General features: G+C 35.6%; 1 protein-coding gene across 7 annotated transcripts in view; it reads right to left on the bottom strand.

Annotated features, from left to right (window-relative positions):
• Positions 1–2,123: 2,123 nt before the first annotated feature.
• ROBO1 (roundabout guidance receptor 1) overlaps positions 2,124–20,769 on the bottom strand; it is a 690,543-nt gene continuing 671,897 nt past the window's right edge. For all 7 annotated transcript variants that reach the window (XM_052666594.1, XM_052666640.1, XM_052666623.1 and 4 more), the window contains 7 exons: positions 19,584–19,728; positions 19,018–19,269; positions 15,101–15,510; positions 12,842–12,994; positions 5,889–6,197; positions 4,434–4,633; positions 2,124–3,827 (listed from right to left, as the gene is read on the bottom strand). In XM_052666594.1, the coding sequence (XP_052522554.1) occupies positions 3,813–3,827; positions 4,434–4,633; positions 5,889–6,197; positions 12,842–12,994; positions 15,101–15,510; positions 19,018–19,269; positions 19,584–19,728 (1,484 nt within the window). In that variant the 3' untranslated portion in view covers positions 2,124–3,812. The remainder of the gene's footprint in view (positions 3,828–4,433; positions 4,634–5,888; positions 6,198–12,841; positions 12,995–15,100; positions 15,511–19,017; positions 19,270–19,583; positions 19,729–20,769) is intronic.

The raw sequence follows: 20,769 nt of genomic DNA, 5'->3' as shown, positions 1-20,769 counted from the left end.
ATTAAAAAAAAAGAAAAAAAGAAAAAAAAAAAAAGTGTTATTTATGCTTAAAAATAAATAACCTTTGGAAAATAAACCGACGTTTAAAGCTAAAACACATGCAAGGCATTTCCTGCTTTTATTTCTTTATCTTTAGACATCTTTCAGAATATCTTAATGATTATTTTGAATAAAGTCATATTTAATAGTAACTCAGATGGGTTTCAGAGAACACGCTGTAAGGGAAATCAAATTTCAACAACCATTATGTCAATTCAGTACACAAATACTAAGGAGTTTTCTATTTGCTCTCTTCAGGTATTAGTTTGGAAACAAAGCATAACCAACACCTCTAAAAACTACTTACTTGTGTTGTGTTGGATCACCAATTACTAAATAATGTTTTTAGTAAAGTAGCAAGATGAAGATGACCTAATTTTACTATATATGAGTGCCAAAGATCAAATCAAGCATATATCAACACTAACAAAAGCTACAGTCCTACGGCCAAGCTGTTGCATATTTCATTACAGAGTTTACTAAAATACCATAATGTACAGAGGATCCAGTATAGGTGACAACTCTGTGTCAAATCCATAACGCAGTGTCTGTAGATGCTAATCATAACTGAACAAAATCACAAAATCTTACAAAACACCATAAAAACGGATTGCATAAACTCTTACTAAGAAATAATTAGGTAAAGTTTCCCACTTACCATTATTTGAGGTCAGAAACGTAGTTGGTATCTGACTGCATGCGGAGGTGTACAGATTGACAATGGCTGGGGATTTGAGAAGTGGTTTCCAGCATTCCAGCGTTCCAGTAATGGAATGAGTTGCAGTTGTTTCAGACATACAACACCAGTGTTTCTGGACAGATACACCTTACCAAAGTATACACTCACACACTACACAGCTGCCACTAGGCCCCAGATTTGTGACGCACCACTACACCCTTGGAAGCAGATTAAGCCTTTCTGCCAAGCAGCTGACAAACTCAGGAAACCTGCCTTCCACTTCCCTCACACCCAGCCATGACAACGGCTTGAGCCCAAACCATCAGGCCGTGCCCAGCAGCAGGAGAGACAGTCATCTGCTCATCAAATTGACCTTTCCTGCCTCCTCTGAAGGAAAGGTGTGGGTTAGATAGATACCTCCTGTGGCACAGTCTGGCTTGAAGGATCCTGTCTGGACTGCATTGGTGGCTTAATGTATGGTTCTCTGAACTCAGACATGAGGACTGAAGACACCAAAAAATCGCCACTCTAATCAAAACAGAAATGCAACACTGTAACTTTTAACTTATGCTACTATTCTAAGACCAGCTTTGAAGCCATAATTAAGCAATAAATTACGTTTATGGCTTATGCCTGATTAAATTGTTAAGGCTCTGGCAATCGTCAGCAGCAAAACACATGGTGCTGTACTGCTCTGCAGCATCTCTGGATCTGGCTCCAGACTGTTTTAAGCTCTTGGGAAAGAAGAAATATGGAATTGAAAACGATGAAGAGCAAAAAGGTTGCATTGAGTGAAAAAAACAGTTTTTTTGTTTTGTGTTTTTCTTTTTTTTTCTTTTTTCATGCAAAGTGCTTTCATCTTTCCAAATTTTGGTGGAATACAGAAAGAAAAAGCAAGAATGGGGTTATGAAAATGCAAGAGTGGAAAAGGGTACATTACCTATTTGATCATGACCCACAGCAGGACTCTGCAGGGCACAGAATGGCCACAGCGGGCTGTTAAGAAAACTTGTATTCATGCAGACCTCCAACAAAAACATGACTCATAATATCCCTTCCCTTTACGTTTTTGGATCTTATTTCCTCTGTAACTAATGTATCACGCCCCTGAGGTGAATGCTTTTGTTGGTACAGATTTTCTTCACCAGCTCCCTCTGGAAATTGGCAGGCTAAGGGACATTTTAGTTATCACAGTTCATGAAGCACCAAGAAATCAGATCTTGAAGGTAATCAATTGTAATTATGTGAAATCTTATGCTGCATCCAGCTCTCCTACTCTGCTCATGCTACTGTAACCTGCACAATTTCAGTGGAATATATTCTGATTCACATCATTAGAAAAAAGGTCAGAATTGACCCTAAAATTAAGCATCAGGGAACACAAGAAACTACGCAAGAAAAAGAATGTATTTGAGAACATTTTTAATAAATAATGTGACAAAAATTACTTTTCTGATTATTGGATCCTCAGTATGCAAAATTATGGCTAAAATATGAGGTTTCTTACATGAATGTAATGAAAACATTAATCACATGGATTGTTCCTTTAGTACTGCACATCCTTTCTATGTAACCTTTCTTTAAAAATTAGCTAAATGAAAAATTTCAGTCCTCGGTAAACACCAAAACACTTTTTTTTTTTTTTCTTTTTCTTTTTTTTTTTTTTTCCATTGGGGCTAGTCCTGATAGTTGTCAATAAACAAACACATATTTTTCCATTAGCACCAATGACAGAGAAATTTTATAATTACAAAAAAAGGTCATAAATTCTACAGACAGAGGACATCATTTGGCAAATCTGATGCAACTAATGCCTCTATTCCAGCTTTATTGATACTCCAATGTTGAGAGGCCACAACAAAACTGAGAATTTTCTGTAAGTTCAGGAAAAGTGAGAAGCGTTCTGATTATGGCCCATGTTTAGGTTTGTTACTTTACCATCTGTCACCATTCAAATATTCCCAATACAGACATAGAGCATTAACAAAAAAACAAAAAGTATCCCAAAGAAATGCTTAACATTTTCAATAAGACAAAAAAAAAAAAAAAGGTTAATAGTTACAATGGTTTACAAACAAAGTTTAGTGATTGTGCTTTTAAAACCAAAAAAAAAAAAAAAAAAAGATAAGCAGTGCATTACAAAAAACATAACCGCCAAGATCAAATGAAACTTGTTTAAGTGGCACTTCTTTAAGGTGAATTGACACAAGTAGAGGTCTGAGATTTGGGCCAGTAACAGTTAATGATATTATCCAATTTTTATTAAAAATGTCCATTGCTTTTCTTGCTTACTTTCATTAGCACTGTTGAGGCTGAGAATTAGAAAACGTTTCCAATAAACTTGCACATGCTATGATGAACAGCATTCACATTGCCTTACCTCCTGTCCATCCCAAGGGACATTTTTAATAAGAATGTACTTAATGTTGAAAATGGAAAGACAAAGTACCACAAGGGATTTAAAATGAGTACGTATTTACAATAAGAGCCACCTCATCCTGAATTGCTATCATTTGTATTTGTAAAACTGTATCTGCTGCAGAAAGTTAGCAAGAGACTGTCAAAAAAACAAGATACATAGTCTGTATTGAAATTGCAAGATGCCATTTGACTAACAGCAGACTACAGTAAAATCCTTAGAATAAAAGAATGCTCTCCACAATATTCACTTTGTGGAAGTTTTCAATCAACGCTGTATTACTTGTTAGGCTATCAATTGGCTCGTCGATGTACCAGCAGTGCACTGAGCACTGACTGTCAGGGGAGGAATTTGGGGATCCCAGGCTTCTGCTCAAATCCTGAAGCAGCAGCTGACCTACGTACCATGAAGAGCAGCTTACCTGCCTTCTTGGGCAGTGAAGGTGATGAAACATCCTGGAAAAAGCAAGAGCTGTTCCTAATAGTGAGGGTTTACAAAGAAAGAATAAAGTCAAAACTAGCATTCTGATGGCATGAAAAAAAAATTAAAAATTGTACACTCTGATTGCACTGAACATTATTTCTGGCGTCAAACATCATCAGACTTGAGGCATCTTAAGTGATTTTTTTTTTCTGATTAGATTTCAAAAGCCTGTTACAGTACATGTTGCTGTCTTCAGCTTTCTGTTTCCTGTATGAAAGAAAGAAAAAAAAGACATCAATGACTATAAGCTAGATTCTATTATTTAAAGTTTATTTTACATACTTTATAGAGATTTGACTTTAAACAGTAATTACTACTTTTAAGTACGTGTGGCATTATGACTGCATGTTGCACACTCCTTCTTCAGTCAGGATTCAAACTGAATTAATATCATGAAGCAGGAAAAAAAAGGAAGAAAAAGCTCACAGGTCTTCATATTTACTAAAACATAGAAGTAGAAACTTTCAAACACTGTGAAAGACAATGGCACAGTGTCCATAGATGAATTAATGCCTTTTGAATTTTGACTTTTGAATGAACCTGAATAATGCAAAGTGTACATTCAAATATTTTATTTCTGCAAGTTCTGTTCTATAAGTTTTAGTGTGCAGACAGTTATTGCATGCAACATCTTGCTTTTATGCTCCTGACACATTCTTAAAAATTATTTTCTGGGTTTATACATGCTGTTAATAGACAGTAAAGGGACTGATTTTCTGAGGAGAACATTTCGAGTCGACAAGTTCCTTTTTGGCATCTAAGAACAGAAAATAAACTTGATCTATTTATGGTCAGTAGTACAACTGCAGTTACCTCCATCTCATCTTCTTCTTCTTCTCCTTGTTCATATGCTCCCAGTACTTGCATTTCTGCAACATTTCTTCGGGCTATATTTGCTTGATCTGCCCTCTGTCTCCCTCCTGATCCTCTTGAAGACATAGAGCTGGAGGAGCTGGGATCTCTGGGATTATTTGATGTTGGAAACGTTGGTCTAGAATATGGCAGGATGTCCTCTGAATAATCAAATAGACACATTGTTATGTTTACAACCTCAGAGATATTGTGATCTCAAAATTTTTGCACATGGCTGATTTATTTTACTTTTTATGATCCTCAGTAGGTTTACAGTGATACCTGACAGGAATATGAAATACACTGTTTCCATAATAGCATTATAGAAGCTTTCTTGAGGAAATTTATAATATTCATGTAGTAACGTTCACCACAAAAAAACTAATTCAAGATTAATGTCCACTTCATTTCAATTTATGATCCCTGCAATGCTCTCTAAGAAAATGAAAAAAAAACAACTCTTGCAGTATATTTTCAATGTGACTGAGTAGGAGGAAATGACAATACATGCATGCTATTTCACTAGAGTGAGAAGTTCACTGCATCTCAATATTAGACTCTGTATTTCCCATGCTGAGTTTGAAACAAAGAGGCATGTTTTTAAGTCTCAGTGTCATTCTGAAAAGCAACATTCTAATAACTTTTACTGATGGTAACCTCTGTAATCAGTAACAATCTGTTACTAACGCGGCCTTTAAACCAATTTATTACCTAGTCATCCCTGATACTGATCTTGCACGCTTTTAGGAAGACAGGACCAGCGCATTTGTATGAACCTGTGTTGAAAGTTTTAGTGAACGCTTGTTCTACTTACCTGTAATCTTACTAACTTCCAGAAAAAGAGATTTGATTGATTAGATCTGATACATGACATTTACTACTTATATCTAATGCATCAATACCCTGGCATTCTTATTTTTTAAAGAGGATAAGGCACGTTCCTTCTTAATTAAAGAACAATGAGCCAAGCACCAACTTTTTGGTAGAAACATTAGATATTTGACTTGCAGACATACTATCTCACTTCAGCCAGTTCCTCTACAAACTAGAGTAAATTTAGATTAGATACAGATAGATTCTGATCCTAGACTAGGACAGTGATCCTTATGACTTTCAAGGAGTATTTCTTTTTGGGCTTCAATCAGTGTTAGCTTCAAGATATGATGGATGATATGATGGATGAATAAGGAGTACAAAACAGAAAAGCTATGTTTTTCATAAGCTCTTGGTTGCATTTTACTCTAGTCAGAATCTGCAATATGATCTGTATTACTACTGTGCATTTAGAGGTAAATGCTAGCAACTCTGTAGATAGAACTTCATTCATGTATGTGTGAGAGAGACTTGGAAAGAGTTAGCTTCTTCCCTACAGTCAACAACGCAGTGCTTCATTAAACCCACAGCATGCAAAATAACCTTGAAGAAGATGAGTTTTTGCTGGTGTGCCTTCTCGTTTCGGTGCTTTACTTCCTCGCAGTTTCCCATCACTTTGCTGTTCCTGTGATTCTCTCCGCTCTCCTGAATTTGTCCGCATGTCCGAATGCTGTCTCCCATCCACCCCGTCCCTCCCCTTGTAGCTCACTCCTTTTCTTTCTGCGGATCTGTCTGTCCTCGGTTCTATAGAAGCCAGTTTTGGTAACATGACAGGTCGCACCTCCAGCTGAGATTTGGACTGGGCGGTTGGTGATTTTATAGCGGGAGGTGGCACAGGAGGGGGAGGCAAGTCTACAGAGTTAGAAAAAGAATAATAATTAAAATGACATCACACATTAGTAAAATTAGAAATAATATTTGATGTCTGCTGAAGAAACAGATGCTCTATTTACTTTCAGCTCTCCCTCTGTCCTTCTCTCTTAACCTCAAGAAGTATTACATTACTGTTATAACTGCTGATGGCTGTTTTTCCAAACATCAACCTTTAAAAACGCAAAGACCTTCTCAAATCATATTATTTTCTTAAAAATAATTACAAAAAAAAGTTGTAGTAACTTTAGGCACTTTAATATCAGCATATCTGCTATTATATTTGCTGATATTTAGCATTTTTGCAAAATTCATCCAAGAAACCAACAGCTTTTGCTATACCTCATGGTTTTCAACATATTGCGTGCTAAAACAAGTCAGCTAGGGTAAAGAACGTACAGACACTGCTGATACATGTAGGGATAAACTGCTTTAATTACTGCATTCTTTTTTCAAGATAATGACTTAATTTTAACATGCACATTTTTGACATTTGCATGTCATGAGATATAAATCCCCCCACATTCAATCAAAGAAGTAACAACCTCTCAACAAGATCAGAAAATAAAAAGACACCTACTCTTTCCAGTTTGTCCCTTAAATTAGTACAGCTAAAAGAGTTCTAACATTTTATGTAATTTTAAACAGAATTTATAAGGCACACATTTCAATTTTCTATTAATGTACTAAATCTAGGAAGCACAAACAGTTAATCTGGATATAATAGTGCTCTGTGGCACACAAAGTGTGAAGGAAAATAAAACAAGGAACTGACAATATTGAAGTGGTTCAGAACAAAATTGTAGTTTCAAATCACACGGATATAAAACAGGTTGAAAAACATGAGGAGGGTAAGATGTTTCTGAGGCTAATGTTCACAAATGAGATTGCTAAGAAAAATGAACAGTGTTAATTAAAAATTACTACTTCAGCCTTTTCTAACTGTGCATTCATTCTTTCTACTTTCTTAAAAATCTTGGAGCAGCTGCGGTATTTAAACAGCATCTCTATATATACTTACAGCTAATTCACAGTCTATTCAAGAGGGCATCTCAACTGAAAACTAACTAAATTGGACCAAGACTAAATGCAGCAATCATGCATAAGAAGGAGAATTTAACATATATGTATAAACTGGGATACGACAGATGACAGAAATTTTTTTCCAGTGACACCAAAACACAAATGACTTGGTCTGGCCAAGCTGATAGGCGCAGCAATACAGAATTCAATGCTGTATGCAAGTTGACTAGCATTCTCCGTGTTAAACTAGTGATGTTACTTGGAATTGCCTCTGACATTACAAGTAAGAATGGATATTTTATCAACTGTCAGCTAGACATACTTAGATGATGAGGAAAACAGATGTCATGGAATTATTCCCCTCAGTTTGGATGTAAGTAAATGAGATTCATAATGTCATTCTTGCTGCATGAATTCCACCATCTTGGTAAAACAAAACAAAACCAAACCAACCAAAAAAACAAAAAATCCTCTTTGTGTTTTAGTATTTGTACTGTACTTCTTCATCTGAAGGAATTATAAATACAAAATAGGCAGGCAACTTCTCATTCATTAACTTATCAAATATTAACTACAACTGATTTGAGCAAGAAAGCACAGAATCAGTTATGATCCATTCCCTTGTTATCCACAACTTCCTATATGTTTTTAGCAATAAAACTCCAGACATCACAATAGCACTCAGTCTACATCTACTATGCATTGAAATGCCCTGTGAACTCTAGCCACAGAAGAGCAAACCAAATGAAATTCACTGCGCTGTCTAGCCCTGTACACACTGCGTCGATACCTGCTCCAAAAAATGTTGGTCTCAAGAAGTATGTATTCTGTTGTAAATCAACAACTAGGACTGTGTGGACTCTGTCCAGTATAGGACGTGATACATTCCATGGGAGCCCAGTGCATCAGACCATACCAAGTCCAGGCCAAAGTATATCAAGCACAGTAACTGCTCTCAAACAAAGCTGGGGATGTCATCCTTACCACTTCTGGAGAATATTTTTAGTGATTATAGAACTTGCTTAGGACAAAATAAAACAACGACAATAAAATCTGCCTTAGCTTGAAGAAATACACACTGTTTTCTTCTCTCAGAAAAGCATCCTCCTCGCTACATCTTTTCTCAGAGTCCCAGGTGGATAAAAATACCCAAACTACAAATCTCTAAGTCAGAACTGTATACCTCTGGAAGAGCAGAACTTCATGTAACATTTTGTGTCTCACAATCCCCACTGACTGTCTTTATTACTTTAAAAAAAACACTCAATTGCCCTTCTGACAATAAAGGAAGTTTAGAGACTTAATATCGACATTTTCAGTCACTCTTGGAGCCAGTCTCCAACAGTTTTGGCATGCCAGTGCACTGGCTTAATACCAAAGGCAAGAATCAGCATATTTCGTGTTGCCTATAAAATATTATTTGGAACAAACTACTTTATACAAGAATCCTATCCAGCCACAAAGGACAATGAACAAAGAGGTGTTAAGTCTTGACCATAAAAAGGAAAGACACGCTAGTATTAAAAAAAAATCTTCACAAAATATCAGTAGCTCGACAGTACAATAACTACAGCAAAGTAATATTCTCTTTTGAGAACATTTTTGCAACCTGCAGGGAAACTATAAAAATCTTCATTATAACAGAGTACTCCTTACTGAGAAAAATCCTGTACAGAGGAAAAAATAAAAAAAAAAAAAAAAATCCAAGGTCAACACTATTACACCCCTGTGGTATTTATTTTAACAGCTCAGATCACAGAGAAAATCTAGATTCAATCTGCCTCCTCTAGTACAAACTGGCACACTTCTTACAAGGAAAATGGAAGTTTCCACTGTAAAGAATAAAAAATAAATCACAGAGCAACGTCAAACCAATATAAAGAATTCAGAAATGTTTGTTAAAGGTCAGAAGTACACACATGCTTCATTCATGTTTCTGTATTATTGTTGTACTGCTTCCCACTTAGCAAAAACAATGGATGCCATTTTAAAGTATGCATAGTCTGCAGGGGAAACCTCCCATACGTGTCATTTGAAAGGTGGATGACTATTTTCAATAAGATTGTAAATGAAAACAGATGCAGAAATCATGGGAGAAGCAGAAAGACAGTAGGGAAGAAGAATCTACTAAGCTAGTTTTGAACTGAAGTAGAGAAATCATAAATAAACAGAAAAAAATAATTGCAAATAGTGTTAAACGAAGAAAGTAGGTCTTATTATACAACTCTTCCTAAAGACCTGTAGATTTTTTCACAGGTAGAGGCATAAACAAGTACAAATGATGTTGGCATGCACAGTGGCTTACATTTCAAAGTGAAAATCCAAGTAAAAATGGAGTAAATATGAGGTAAATATTCAGTTGCCTTGTATGAGCTGCCCTAATGTCATGTCATTGACAGCACAGATAAATATCTCAGTTGCAGACCTGAACAGTTGGTTGTGAAAATGTTAATATTTTTTTCCTTTGACACTGAAAGATTTACAAGAGAATCAGGATTCAAAATCTCATGTGAACAGCATCAGTGGTGTCATTTATATTGAAAAACCTACTGAACCTAAGCAATGACAAAGGACTTTTTTCCTTTTTTTAAAAAATCTACATGCTTACAACTCCAAGGATTGACATTACTGATGAAAGAATTCATCACAATTGAGAAGTTACTTTCATATACAATGTTTTAGAGAAATATTCATTTAAAATTCGGTTTTCTTAAATCTAATATGTAAGTAGGTCAGACAAGGCTGAGAAGGTGCATACATCCGCTGGTTCCTGTAATGCACCTTTAGTAACTAACTCCAAAAGGCCAGATGAAGAGCAATTAAAGAAAAAATCATACATTTTAATCCTTACCAGCTACAGAGCAAAGATTTTTTTAGCAAGAAATATGGAGAACATTTTACCACCTGGATGACTGTGAAAGAATAATAATATTGAGCTAAAATTTCATCCCACATAAAGGAGAAACTGATTTCAACTTATGCTAACAGAGATTACAAAACTGCTATTATCTGTACAGGGTTAGTGGTAGGCCTTGTATGACTACAGTAGTAACAAACACACTTTCAGAAATACCAAACCTCTTTTCCAAATCTTGCTATGCAACAAAAAAACGTATAGAATTTTACATGACATATGTACATCTCTGCTGATAATATTCTTCAAATGTTACTGCAGACACTTTATTTATTTATAAAACCTTTTCATTGACTAACTGCATAAACTCTTTCCAACGCAAGTATTTCAACAAACTGCTATGGGATACAAATTCAGGTTCTTTGGGAATAGTAGAAAATTCTTTACTTGTGAAAGCAAATTCAATTTAAAAGGTTGAGAAGATAATGAAGCAATGTTTTTTTCTCTTTTCAATATTTATTGCTGTGGCCAACAATAAATGCTTAGATGATCAATGGCATTTGTCTTCTACCAGAAACATGCACGCTCACCCACCGAGAAAACAAAGTCTTCATAATAGGTAATACTTCATACAAAAGATAAGTAACACTGTGGCACCAAGACAGCAGAAAAGCCTACGCTGATCTGGGAAAGGTCAATCGTGCTCAAATGTTTCACTCATATTTCCATATCACTTTTTTGCACATAAGAAAAACAATTAGTAGATGTTATTTTACAGCTTATTCTACAGGGACAGTATATTTAATAGCTGTAGCTATTAAAGCGAATAGTTATAATCTTCAGTAAGGTTCCAAGCATGTAAAACACTATGTAAACTGATATAGGTTAAAACAACAACAATAACAAAACCAACAGGAAAACAAAACCAAAGAAAGCCCTTCAACCTTTGAACTGGGTTTTATTATCTATGATTACGCCTGCAGGAATTAAAGCTGTAATTTGCTTTTCTGTACGACCACACAGTATTGCACACCAAACTGGTTAGCAAAAATTCTCTAATTAGAAAATATGCTGAAGTAAGCATGTACTATGCAACACAAAACAAATATTGATCACAATTGTCAAATCTGTTGCAAAATCTAATCACAATGCTCTATGACTTAACTTTGTATAATTACTTTCTCAAAGACCTGTCATCAAATGCTGGTCCTCCTTTTATTTATTCCCGTATTAGAAGAAAATGGCCAAATAAAACTCCTGTCCACATTTTATTTCTGGTATGTTGTGTTCATAGCAAGATTTGATGCTCAGCCAATTACTCAGTTAAGAACATTCTTTTCAAGATATTAAAAACTGATAAAATGTACTTAAAAGCTTGCAAAAAATGCCATTGCAGGAGTGTAATAAATGTAACATTTCTGGAACAGTTTTGGGATTTACACCTTGTGCTGTCGTTTCACAGAAGCAAACATGCACAAAACCACTGTAATAACCTCTTGAAATCAGATAATATTCCAGCAGCTTAGTCTCACTAACAGAAGGAGCCTGGGCATAAGCCAAGGGGCCCAGGTGCACTGTGTCATGCCAGTATTTAATGCAGTCTAATATCTGATATATGCTAGTGAGAGAAAATACTCAGGATAAAGTACAGATAATAGCACGGACAACCACTCATTGCTAAATTACTTCTGCTCATCGTGCTGGGTGCTTTGTATTAAATTTTGTCGTCAAGTGGCAGGAATCACAGGGAGAAGTGGCTCAAAACTCCCTTCTAGTAACCCTGGATAAGGATCTATAATATTAGGCTTTCATATGATAATAGCAAATGATGTCCCTCTTTGAAAAAATTCAGCCTGGTAATGAAAGTCCTAATCAGATTGTTGTTGCTGAGATCCAGGAGGTGGGGAATGGTGCCTTTCTTTCCCCTCCCCCATTTAGCAAATCTAGCAAACTTGACAAGATGGGTTAAGTCTTTGAGAATTTATCTAACATGAATTTCCAACAAAGCCCTTGGGTTGTTTTATAAAACTGGAAGGTAGTGGTTTAATAAAAGTTGCACCACCTGAGGCATTTTCATTAAAGGCTCTCTCTAGACAACATCACAGTGTTTGCATTATCCTTCTGTGGTCCCAAGGGAATACAAGCACTACCCTTTCAGCAAGAGTTGATATTGTGTGTGAAGGCATGAGAGAAGATGATTAAATTTTGCTCCTACTCATAAAGTAACTGCTTGCAAGAATGCTGTGGTCAGGATTAAGATTCATTGATTTCTGTTGTCCACTATTTGAATGGCTAATGTTTTTTTGGTTTGTTTCTTGGGGTTTTTTTTATTTATTTTTTTTATTTTTTTTTATTTTTTTATTTTTTAGAAAAAAAAAAAAACATTCCGGATGCTTTAATATTTAGTCATGGGAATGAAGATTTTAATCCTAACTACACATTACTCTCAATGATTGTACTATTTATGCTATCTGGGCTCCTAAATAATGATGGTAATTAGCCGATTAGGACACTACAGAAAACAGGTGCAAGGCTCTTGAGTGGCAGCATCAATGTACAGGATTAAGGAACTACGACATTTAAAATGATTAATCTGTTCACTGTGTTTAGCAACAGGAAACACAAATCACTGAATTCTGAAACATACTGTTATCTCTGTGGAAAAATTTCACACACACACACACACACACACACTGAATGCGTAGTTAGAAAGGTTCACTGACGTTTTCACCCATTTCAGTGGACTCACCATCTGTGTAGACTTCTCTGCGCAGATGTCCTGGCTGGTGTTTTTGCTTTTTGGCAGGTCGGACCTTCTGTATTACAACAGCACTCATGTTGCTGTCAGTAGACACAGGGCTGGTGGGTCTGGGACAATGTGATGCATGAAAATGTCTACGGCCTGAAAATTGTTACAGAACAATAGCTATTATTTTTCTCATCCAAAATATGATGCTTCACACTTCTCTTTTTTCCACATAAGAGCTAGCTGCCTATACAGCACTTTAAAAATACTGTCATAATACTGTTAATGCTCTCATTCTTACTGTAAGCAGTTTTAGAGTAAGACATAACTAAAAAGAAACATTTGCTATCCTACTAATAGGCAGGCTGGCTTAGTTCCACATGAATTATCCAACTGGTTTGTAATGGGAGATCTTGCTCAAGGAGCCTAAGAGCCATAGGCAGTCAAGTACAGACAGGCTTCCAGCCCAGCAGGCTTACACAGGCAACAAAATGTTTCACTCTTAAAATGGGCTTCACCTCCCCTGGCTTGGGCACAGTGAATTTTCCTTCAAAAGAAGTAGAGCAAGTCTCTAGCAGGACTTAGCTACAGATGGCCCCAGCACAGCTTTGAGTGAATTACTAAGAATGCATTGTGGATATATGACTAGCATTTTATCCTAGCTTATTTTCAGACAAGAATTGTCACGTTTCCAGGATGTGCAGTCAGGTACAGGTAATATCAATACATAAAAGTCACTGTTGCATGAACTTGACTGTTGTAAAATTATTTATATGCAGTAGTAACAAGACTTTAAAAAATCTTTTCTAAATATATAAATTTACACACACACATGTATATATTTGCATGAATGCATTTCTAGAAAATATATTAAATCCTGGCTCCATGGGTACAAATGGGAGTTTTGCCACCTACTTCAATTGGCCAGGATTTCATCCAGAATTACTAAATTACCTCCCCTCTCACTCCTCATGATGAACAGCTGTGTGGAAATGAAACAAAGGACTGTTAACTCAGAGAGGATATCAGAAATGAGAGAGGAATGCTGCAAATCTATCGTGTCAGTGTGGACACAGTTATGACAGGGTCCTCAATACTTAAGGTTTAGCAATTCAATAGATTGACAAAATATTCAAAGATCTGCTTGAAATTAGCATTACATACTGCAGTATTCTTATTTCTTAGCTAACTGTGGCAACTTTCATCAGGACTAATCAAGTTGCTGATTACCTATATAAAGGCATTGCCTATAACCAGTATGTTGCAAAGCAACAGCAAAACTTTAATCTTTTCACTGATTCAGGAAAAAAAAAATGTTGTTCCCGCATATTCATAATCTATCATCTAAACTGTAACTAATAACAGCTGTCAAGTTATGAAATCAGCACAAAGCCAGTTCATCTCAATAATACAGCACTAAGAGTTGAATAGCATTCTCCAAAAGTTAATAATTAAATATGAAATGGGAAACAATTAGAAATATTTTCAATTGAAGGGAAAGACTCTGAAGATTTAGTATTTATATAGACTGTTTCAATACAGAGACATTAAATCTCTCATGAAGACGACTGAAAATACTTGGAGCCTTACATTGGGAAGAGGATATAATTTTGTAATTTTTCTTAAATTATCCCTCAGCAAAAACAGTACCTATTAGAAAAGAACTGACTGGAAACTTTTCTAAAAGAGTAACGGCACACTTGGTTATAATGAAGGTGTCATATTTTTGAAACTGTAAATTTTCAGATAATTCAATGCCAGAGGAAGCGTTTGAGTGTAAAATGTGTCAGGGACTTAAGGAATGGTCATCAGAGCAGTAAGCTTGGAGAAAAAAAAGTATTATAATAACAAAAATGTTCATATTTACACATAACACTACCTTTGATTAAGCAGTTTTATGAAAATAAGTGATTTCTAAACTTTGCTCCACAGCTTTGTAAGTCATGCACAGCTAGGCAAGACTGTGCTAGACTCATTCAGTTCTGGCTGGAAATCCATGAAGAGGGCTGAAGTTTGGCAACAACCAACGAGACAAAAAAAACAGGAACTACATATGTGAAAAAATACAGAGCAGCAATTTATTTGAACAGCTCCAGCAAAAGTCCCATACTGCCTCTTCCACTAGTGAGAATTTCCCCCTCCTTCTCTTCCTGAATTTCCAAATATATGAACAGGAATTTAGTGGTTAAGTGGTTGTGGATAAGTACATGTCATAATGGAGCTTTTTTCCCCCTTCTCTTTTCAAATACAGGACAGACTCACCTCCTGCTGCTTCCTGCATTTGACGTCTGGCTACTTTCAAGCCAGCATATTCTGCAGCTGCTGCAACGGCCTGTGCAAAATCTGCATCAGTAAAAAATGATCCATCTGAAGAGCTAACACTAGACCGCCCACTCGAGATGTTATCTTCTTCGGAAGCTGAACCCCAGCCATTGATCATGGACCCTGTTACAGAGCTCTCCAAATCACCAACACTTGAGGCAGGTGTCTGCTCAAGGCCACGCAAAAGGAGTCTTCTATTCTGCATCTTAGCAACCTCTATATCCGCCTCATCTTCTTCCTCTTCTGGTGCGTCAGTATCCATGTCAGAGACCAAGGGCCCTGAGATATATCCATAGGTATGTGGTGGAGAGATAGGCCTTGGAGGGGGTGGAGGACTCACAGGCTGACGTCTGCATAAAAATACAAAGGGAAAAAGAACTGAAGTCATATAACATAGCTAGAGGAAAAAGGAGATTAAATTGATCAAAATATGCAGCACTGATTTTAATGGAAATTGGCCTATGTTGCATAAAATTCCTCATTTCCTAACATCATTCGTGTACAGATAGTAGAAGAGGTGTTTATGTGACTAATTAAAAAAATCATTTGTGAATACTTGAGTGTAAGAGCAAAAGTGTCAGTATATTACAACTAGAAGCTTGAAACCTCTACCCGAACAGATTGCTCAAAAAACATCGTCTTCCCTCCACCCACCTCAGTGATTCAAAAAGATCACAGAATTGTAGGGGTTGGAAGGGACCTCCAGAGATCATCGAGTCCAAGCCCCTATGGGGTAATAAATGGGGGATAACAAAAGAGATACTGATGTTTCCTTATTTTTCAAATTGGCCTACGTGGTATTATAAATAAAGAATAATCTACTGTAATGCTACATCTTAAGGATACCAAAATTCAGGTAAGTGGTTAATTTATTTTGAGCTCGAGAATCATCAGCAATGATGTCTGAAACGTAAAGAAGTAATGTATTAGATTTAATTATTTTGGCTTTCTGTTTACTTAAAACTTCTCTCTAAAGTCCCAGGCATTATCACTGGCAACAGGCTTTCTTTGTAGGGCCACAGGCACGATCTTTAATTACCATTTGTCTCAAAGAAAGAAATACTTTCTACGGCAATAGCTGGACTGTTGGTTTTGCTTACCAGGAAATTATACTGCTGTCCATTTTGCAATAATTTCCAGTTATTTTTCCTTTCTTGAAAATTTTCTGTATTATCTCACTGAATGGCTGGTGAACTAAGATCTTTTTTGCAGGTGACTTTTGTTTTTCTTTTAATAAATGAAATACTAACTTTGAAAGGACAATTCAGCAGGGAAAAAAATAATACTTTCCAGCATGAACAAGCTGCAACCTCCCTGGACTGCATTATCTAGACACTACTTTCCATTTTTGGTAAGAAGTACTATATGTAATGAAGACAAGTTAGAGATATCTACCAGTAACAATTTCATAGAACAAAAAAGAACAGAAGCCATTAGAACATGTGAAGTTCTACTTGCCTTTAACCAGAGGCCTTACTCAATACAGTTTAAATGTCTTAATTTCAAGATTGTGTGACAACTGTCCTCACAAGATATTTTCCAGTCTTCCTGTTATCCAGGCTTCAGTATTATTAGACAGGCAACTGACCACAAAATATGTTAGCATTTTGGAATACAGTGTGCCTGTCAGCCTTCAAGGATAGACTAAGTGAGAGCAGCTGTTCATGGGCATATGGAGTTGCAATACTTGGTCCACTTTATCTGATGCAGTGGTTCTTACTTTAGTAACAACACTGTCTCTGATCTTAAACATTGACATCTTCTGCTATCCCATTAATCTTTTGTTTTTCCTCTACTTGTCCATTCTTCCAAACAACATAATCGGTATGCTAAAAATTTATCAAGCTAATCAGACAGAGACATGTCACAGTATACAATCATCACCATCTGGTTTTCACCAGAAATTCAGATAATAATTCAGCAGGACTACAAAGCTAATAAAAAGCATGGAAACCAGTATTTTTGGCATTAATGTTCACTATGAAACTACACTTAGCAAAAAATATGAAAACAGTGCAGACAGGTAACATTCAGTGCATTTTTAACTGGAAAGCATTGTCATACCATATTCAAACCAGAAATTTCCTTCCAGAATGGGCTACATCTGCTGAGCGTAACCAACAATTAAACAGCAATGCCATGGGTCATATAAACACCATTAAATAAAAAAGACAGTCACCAAGGACTTGCCAATTAAGTAACGGAATTATATGAATCTTTTTTTTTAAGTGATGCAATGGGTACAGCAAAAAGAAAAGAAACAATGTCTAAAGAAGTAAAGAAGTAAAGTCAAACTTACCCACTAACAGTGGTAAGACTTTCAGAAAAACTAGGCTTAGCCGTTGCAGGAAAGAACAGAATAAAGACATTCTATTTTTTCCATCAATTCAATAAGTAAATAATAATCCTGAAACATGAAACTCAACTTTTTTCAGTGACTTTGAAGATATTTATAGTGACCTGTCTTGAGTCGTTAAACTGAGAGAACTTTTTGTTTATGTGTGTTTGCATATTATCCTCTAATGCCTACTCCATTCAGTGTATCTTATTTCCCAAAACACATAATATGAGGTCACTTACTTAGTATTTCAATTATTGTTTTAAGCATCCAATAGTTTAACTTCTAAATATCCTTGAAGACAGAAGTGCTAAAATGAACACTTCTGTGCTTCTACATATTAGAGTTGCTCAAAATTATGGGAAAATATTATTAGCAATCCACAAATAAAAAGAGTGGTTATAAAAATTCAGGAAGATGGAGGAACAAAAGAAGATAAACAACACAAGAAGTGTTACCATAACAAACAAAGAAAAGAGCTACAAAAGAAAATAGGTAAAGCAGAAATAAGGAATAAAAATAAAAGCAGTTATTAGCCATTAAAAAAGAATATTAATAACTACTGCTTACTTAAAAAAGGAAATACAAAAAATTGAACTATCTTTAAAAAAATACATATATCTGTAAAATACATCCATAAATGTCCAGTAAGCTATAGGAATAAAATCAAAAGTTGCAGTCTGCTCACAACAAGCCTGTAGTTTGCTCAAAACAGAAAGTATGACAGTATTATTACAGTTAGGTTGGTATCTTTATGATGATAAACAACATATGCAAACCACTAGAGAAAAGGAATATAATTTTAAATGCAAAGGCTGCATCATATTATCAAAAAGCAAGACAAGTACGTATTATACATACAAAGCCTCATTCGGAATTCAGTGTTTTATGGAACAGAATCTGAGTATACATGCAAAGTAGTTTGCACTAAAAGCAACTCACAGAAGAAACAAAATTTCCCCATAACAAATATCTATCTTTATTAAAGTTGGTCATTCTTTTAAGTGAGGTAGGAGGAAATGTTAAGAAATTTTTCCAAGTAGTAATTTACTGTATTAGGATTTATGAGAGGAGGAAAATCTATAGGATATATAAATTATATATTTATATATATTCATACATATGGATGACAAGTTAATTGCACAGTTACTGTGAAATAATGCATGCTATTTTATGGTAATAATGCAGTAAATCTATTGGAAACAATGGAACTGTAATTATATGGTAAGCTGTGTTAACGATACCACTTTAATATCCTGATGACTTGAATTTAACTTGTGTCAGCACAGCACGTACCGTAAAGTGATATACTGCATTTTTTTCTGTGGTATAATAATAAAGCAACTTAATTATGTATTTCTTAGGTTACAAATAGTTCCAGTATTCTGGATCAGAAGTTAGATATTAACAGATTAAACATCAAGGGAAAAATCTTGGCCTCACTAAATTCAACAGGAATTTTGAGTGGGGCCAAGATAGCTTTTGTCACATCTGCCTCACTGCATTTGCATTGACACACCTCCGTTCAGGTTGGTGTTGTATGTGACTCAGATCCTCCTGACAGTCCTGTAACATGGGCTGGAGTTCTTCCTGGGGAGAAGGGGTGAGAGTGGCAGTTGACTGATGGCTATAGGAGACTGCGGCTGGAGAGGAAGCTGCTCCTCGGACAGGTGGAGTAGGACCTCGCTCATCTTCTTCCTCTTCCTCTAGCTCATCTTGCTGCAGATACATCCTTGCAGGTGGGACTGGACATGGAATTTCTTGGTCATAGCTAAAATTATTTTTTTAAGAAAATAAGGACTTATATTTTTACTGTGTAATTAGCATATTTGATACATGTATAAATAGCTCAGGAAAAAAGAATCCTTATTATATGCGCACTTGATAACAGCTCAGTAAAGATGTACTGACTAGATGTATATGCCACTGTCATTAAGTCTCTTTAAATAGATATTCTACAGCCAGTTGATCAGCAGCATCAGAATGGTACCAAAGGAATGTCTCAATGCCAGCTTGCAGAACAAGTTATTGTGCAATTAGCTAACAATTAGAAGTAGAAATGAATCATGTGTTCATCTTTCTTACCTTTCATCCACTGAAAGACTGTAATCTTCACTATTGCTATGGGGAGGTGGATGTGCTGGAGGGGGTGGAAGAAGATCTGCCCAGTTCATGCCAGCTTGCTTGGGAGCTTTTGGAGTCCGAGCACCCTTCTTGTGCCCTTGACTCCCTGTGAATAAAAAGTAGTACATATTTTTAATGCTTTTAAATAACTGCTAATCACTGTGCTTTGAAAAATAAAATAAACATAGTCCCATGTTCTCTTTAATTTTCTAGGAATTTCCTGTTGTGATGAGTAGGAATAAACTGGAATTCCTTCTTTTTACACCAGTTTGTTATTGTACATTCTTTGTAGAACTACTCCATGTTCTTGAGTAGTTGAACTCAACTAGAAAATTTACATAGCATAGAAAAAAACCACATGGAATACAAGAGTAGAATTGTTAATAAATAGTCAAAATGTAATAAAACCATAAAATAATTTTACAAGCAGTGTAATTAAGAATGAGCTTCCCACTTCTATTAATTACATTATAGATTATCATCTAAAACAAATGAGCTGTAGACATATTTTCAAAAGTGCCTTTCTATTATTTAATTGCTGGAACCTAAAATACAATATGATACAGATATGATCTATTAAAGTTCCACTGTTGCATTAAGTCACTGAATATGTGTAATTTGTACTTGTCCACTGAAATGTTTTAGGCACAACGAAATTACCAGTTTTAGTCTAAATGGCAGGTGCAGTTGAAAATAATTGCTGGCAGAACTAAAATAACAAAGATCGATGAAGTAGAGCTCACATGTTTTCAGCTACCATTACTGGGAAATTGGGAAATTATAGCTTATAATAGAACAATGCAGCTTTAACAATTCCAACAACTTTGAATAAGAACAATTATTCAGGTGGTCTTGAATCTTAACTTTGGACATGGTTATGATCAGAAGGGATTCTACCATTGTTCTTTTGTATACATTTTTTCCTTCTTTGTTGCTGTTACTTCTTTAATTGCATATAAAGTCACCATATTTTTAAATGTTTTCTTCTTCAACTGCGACATGGTTTTATACCTTCATAGTTAAGCCTAGACACAAGATTGCATATGTTGCAGTGAGATTTGAGAAGCTTGTTATTCTCACTTCTGCTACCTCAGTTTTTCTGTTCTTATATACAGTAGTTCTGCCTATTGTTGCCCCACACTAGCTG

This window comes from Tympanuchus pallidicinctus, unplaced genomic scaffold (genome assembly GCF_026119805.1).
Source record: "Tympanuchus pallidicinctus isolate F22 unplaced genomic scaffold, pur_lepc_1.0 scaffold10, whole genome shotgun sequence".
NCBI lineage: Eukaryota > Metazoa > Chordata > Aves > Galliformes > Phasianidae > Tympanuchus > Tympanuchus pallidicinctus.
Note: the sequence above shows the minus strand (reverse complement) of the source record. Positions and strands in the feature narration are given on the sequence as shown.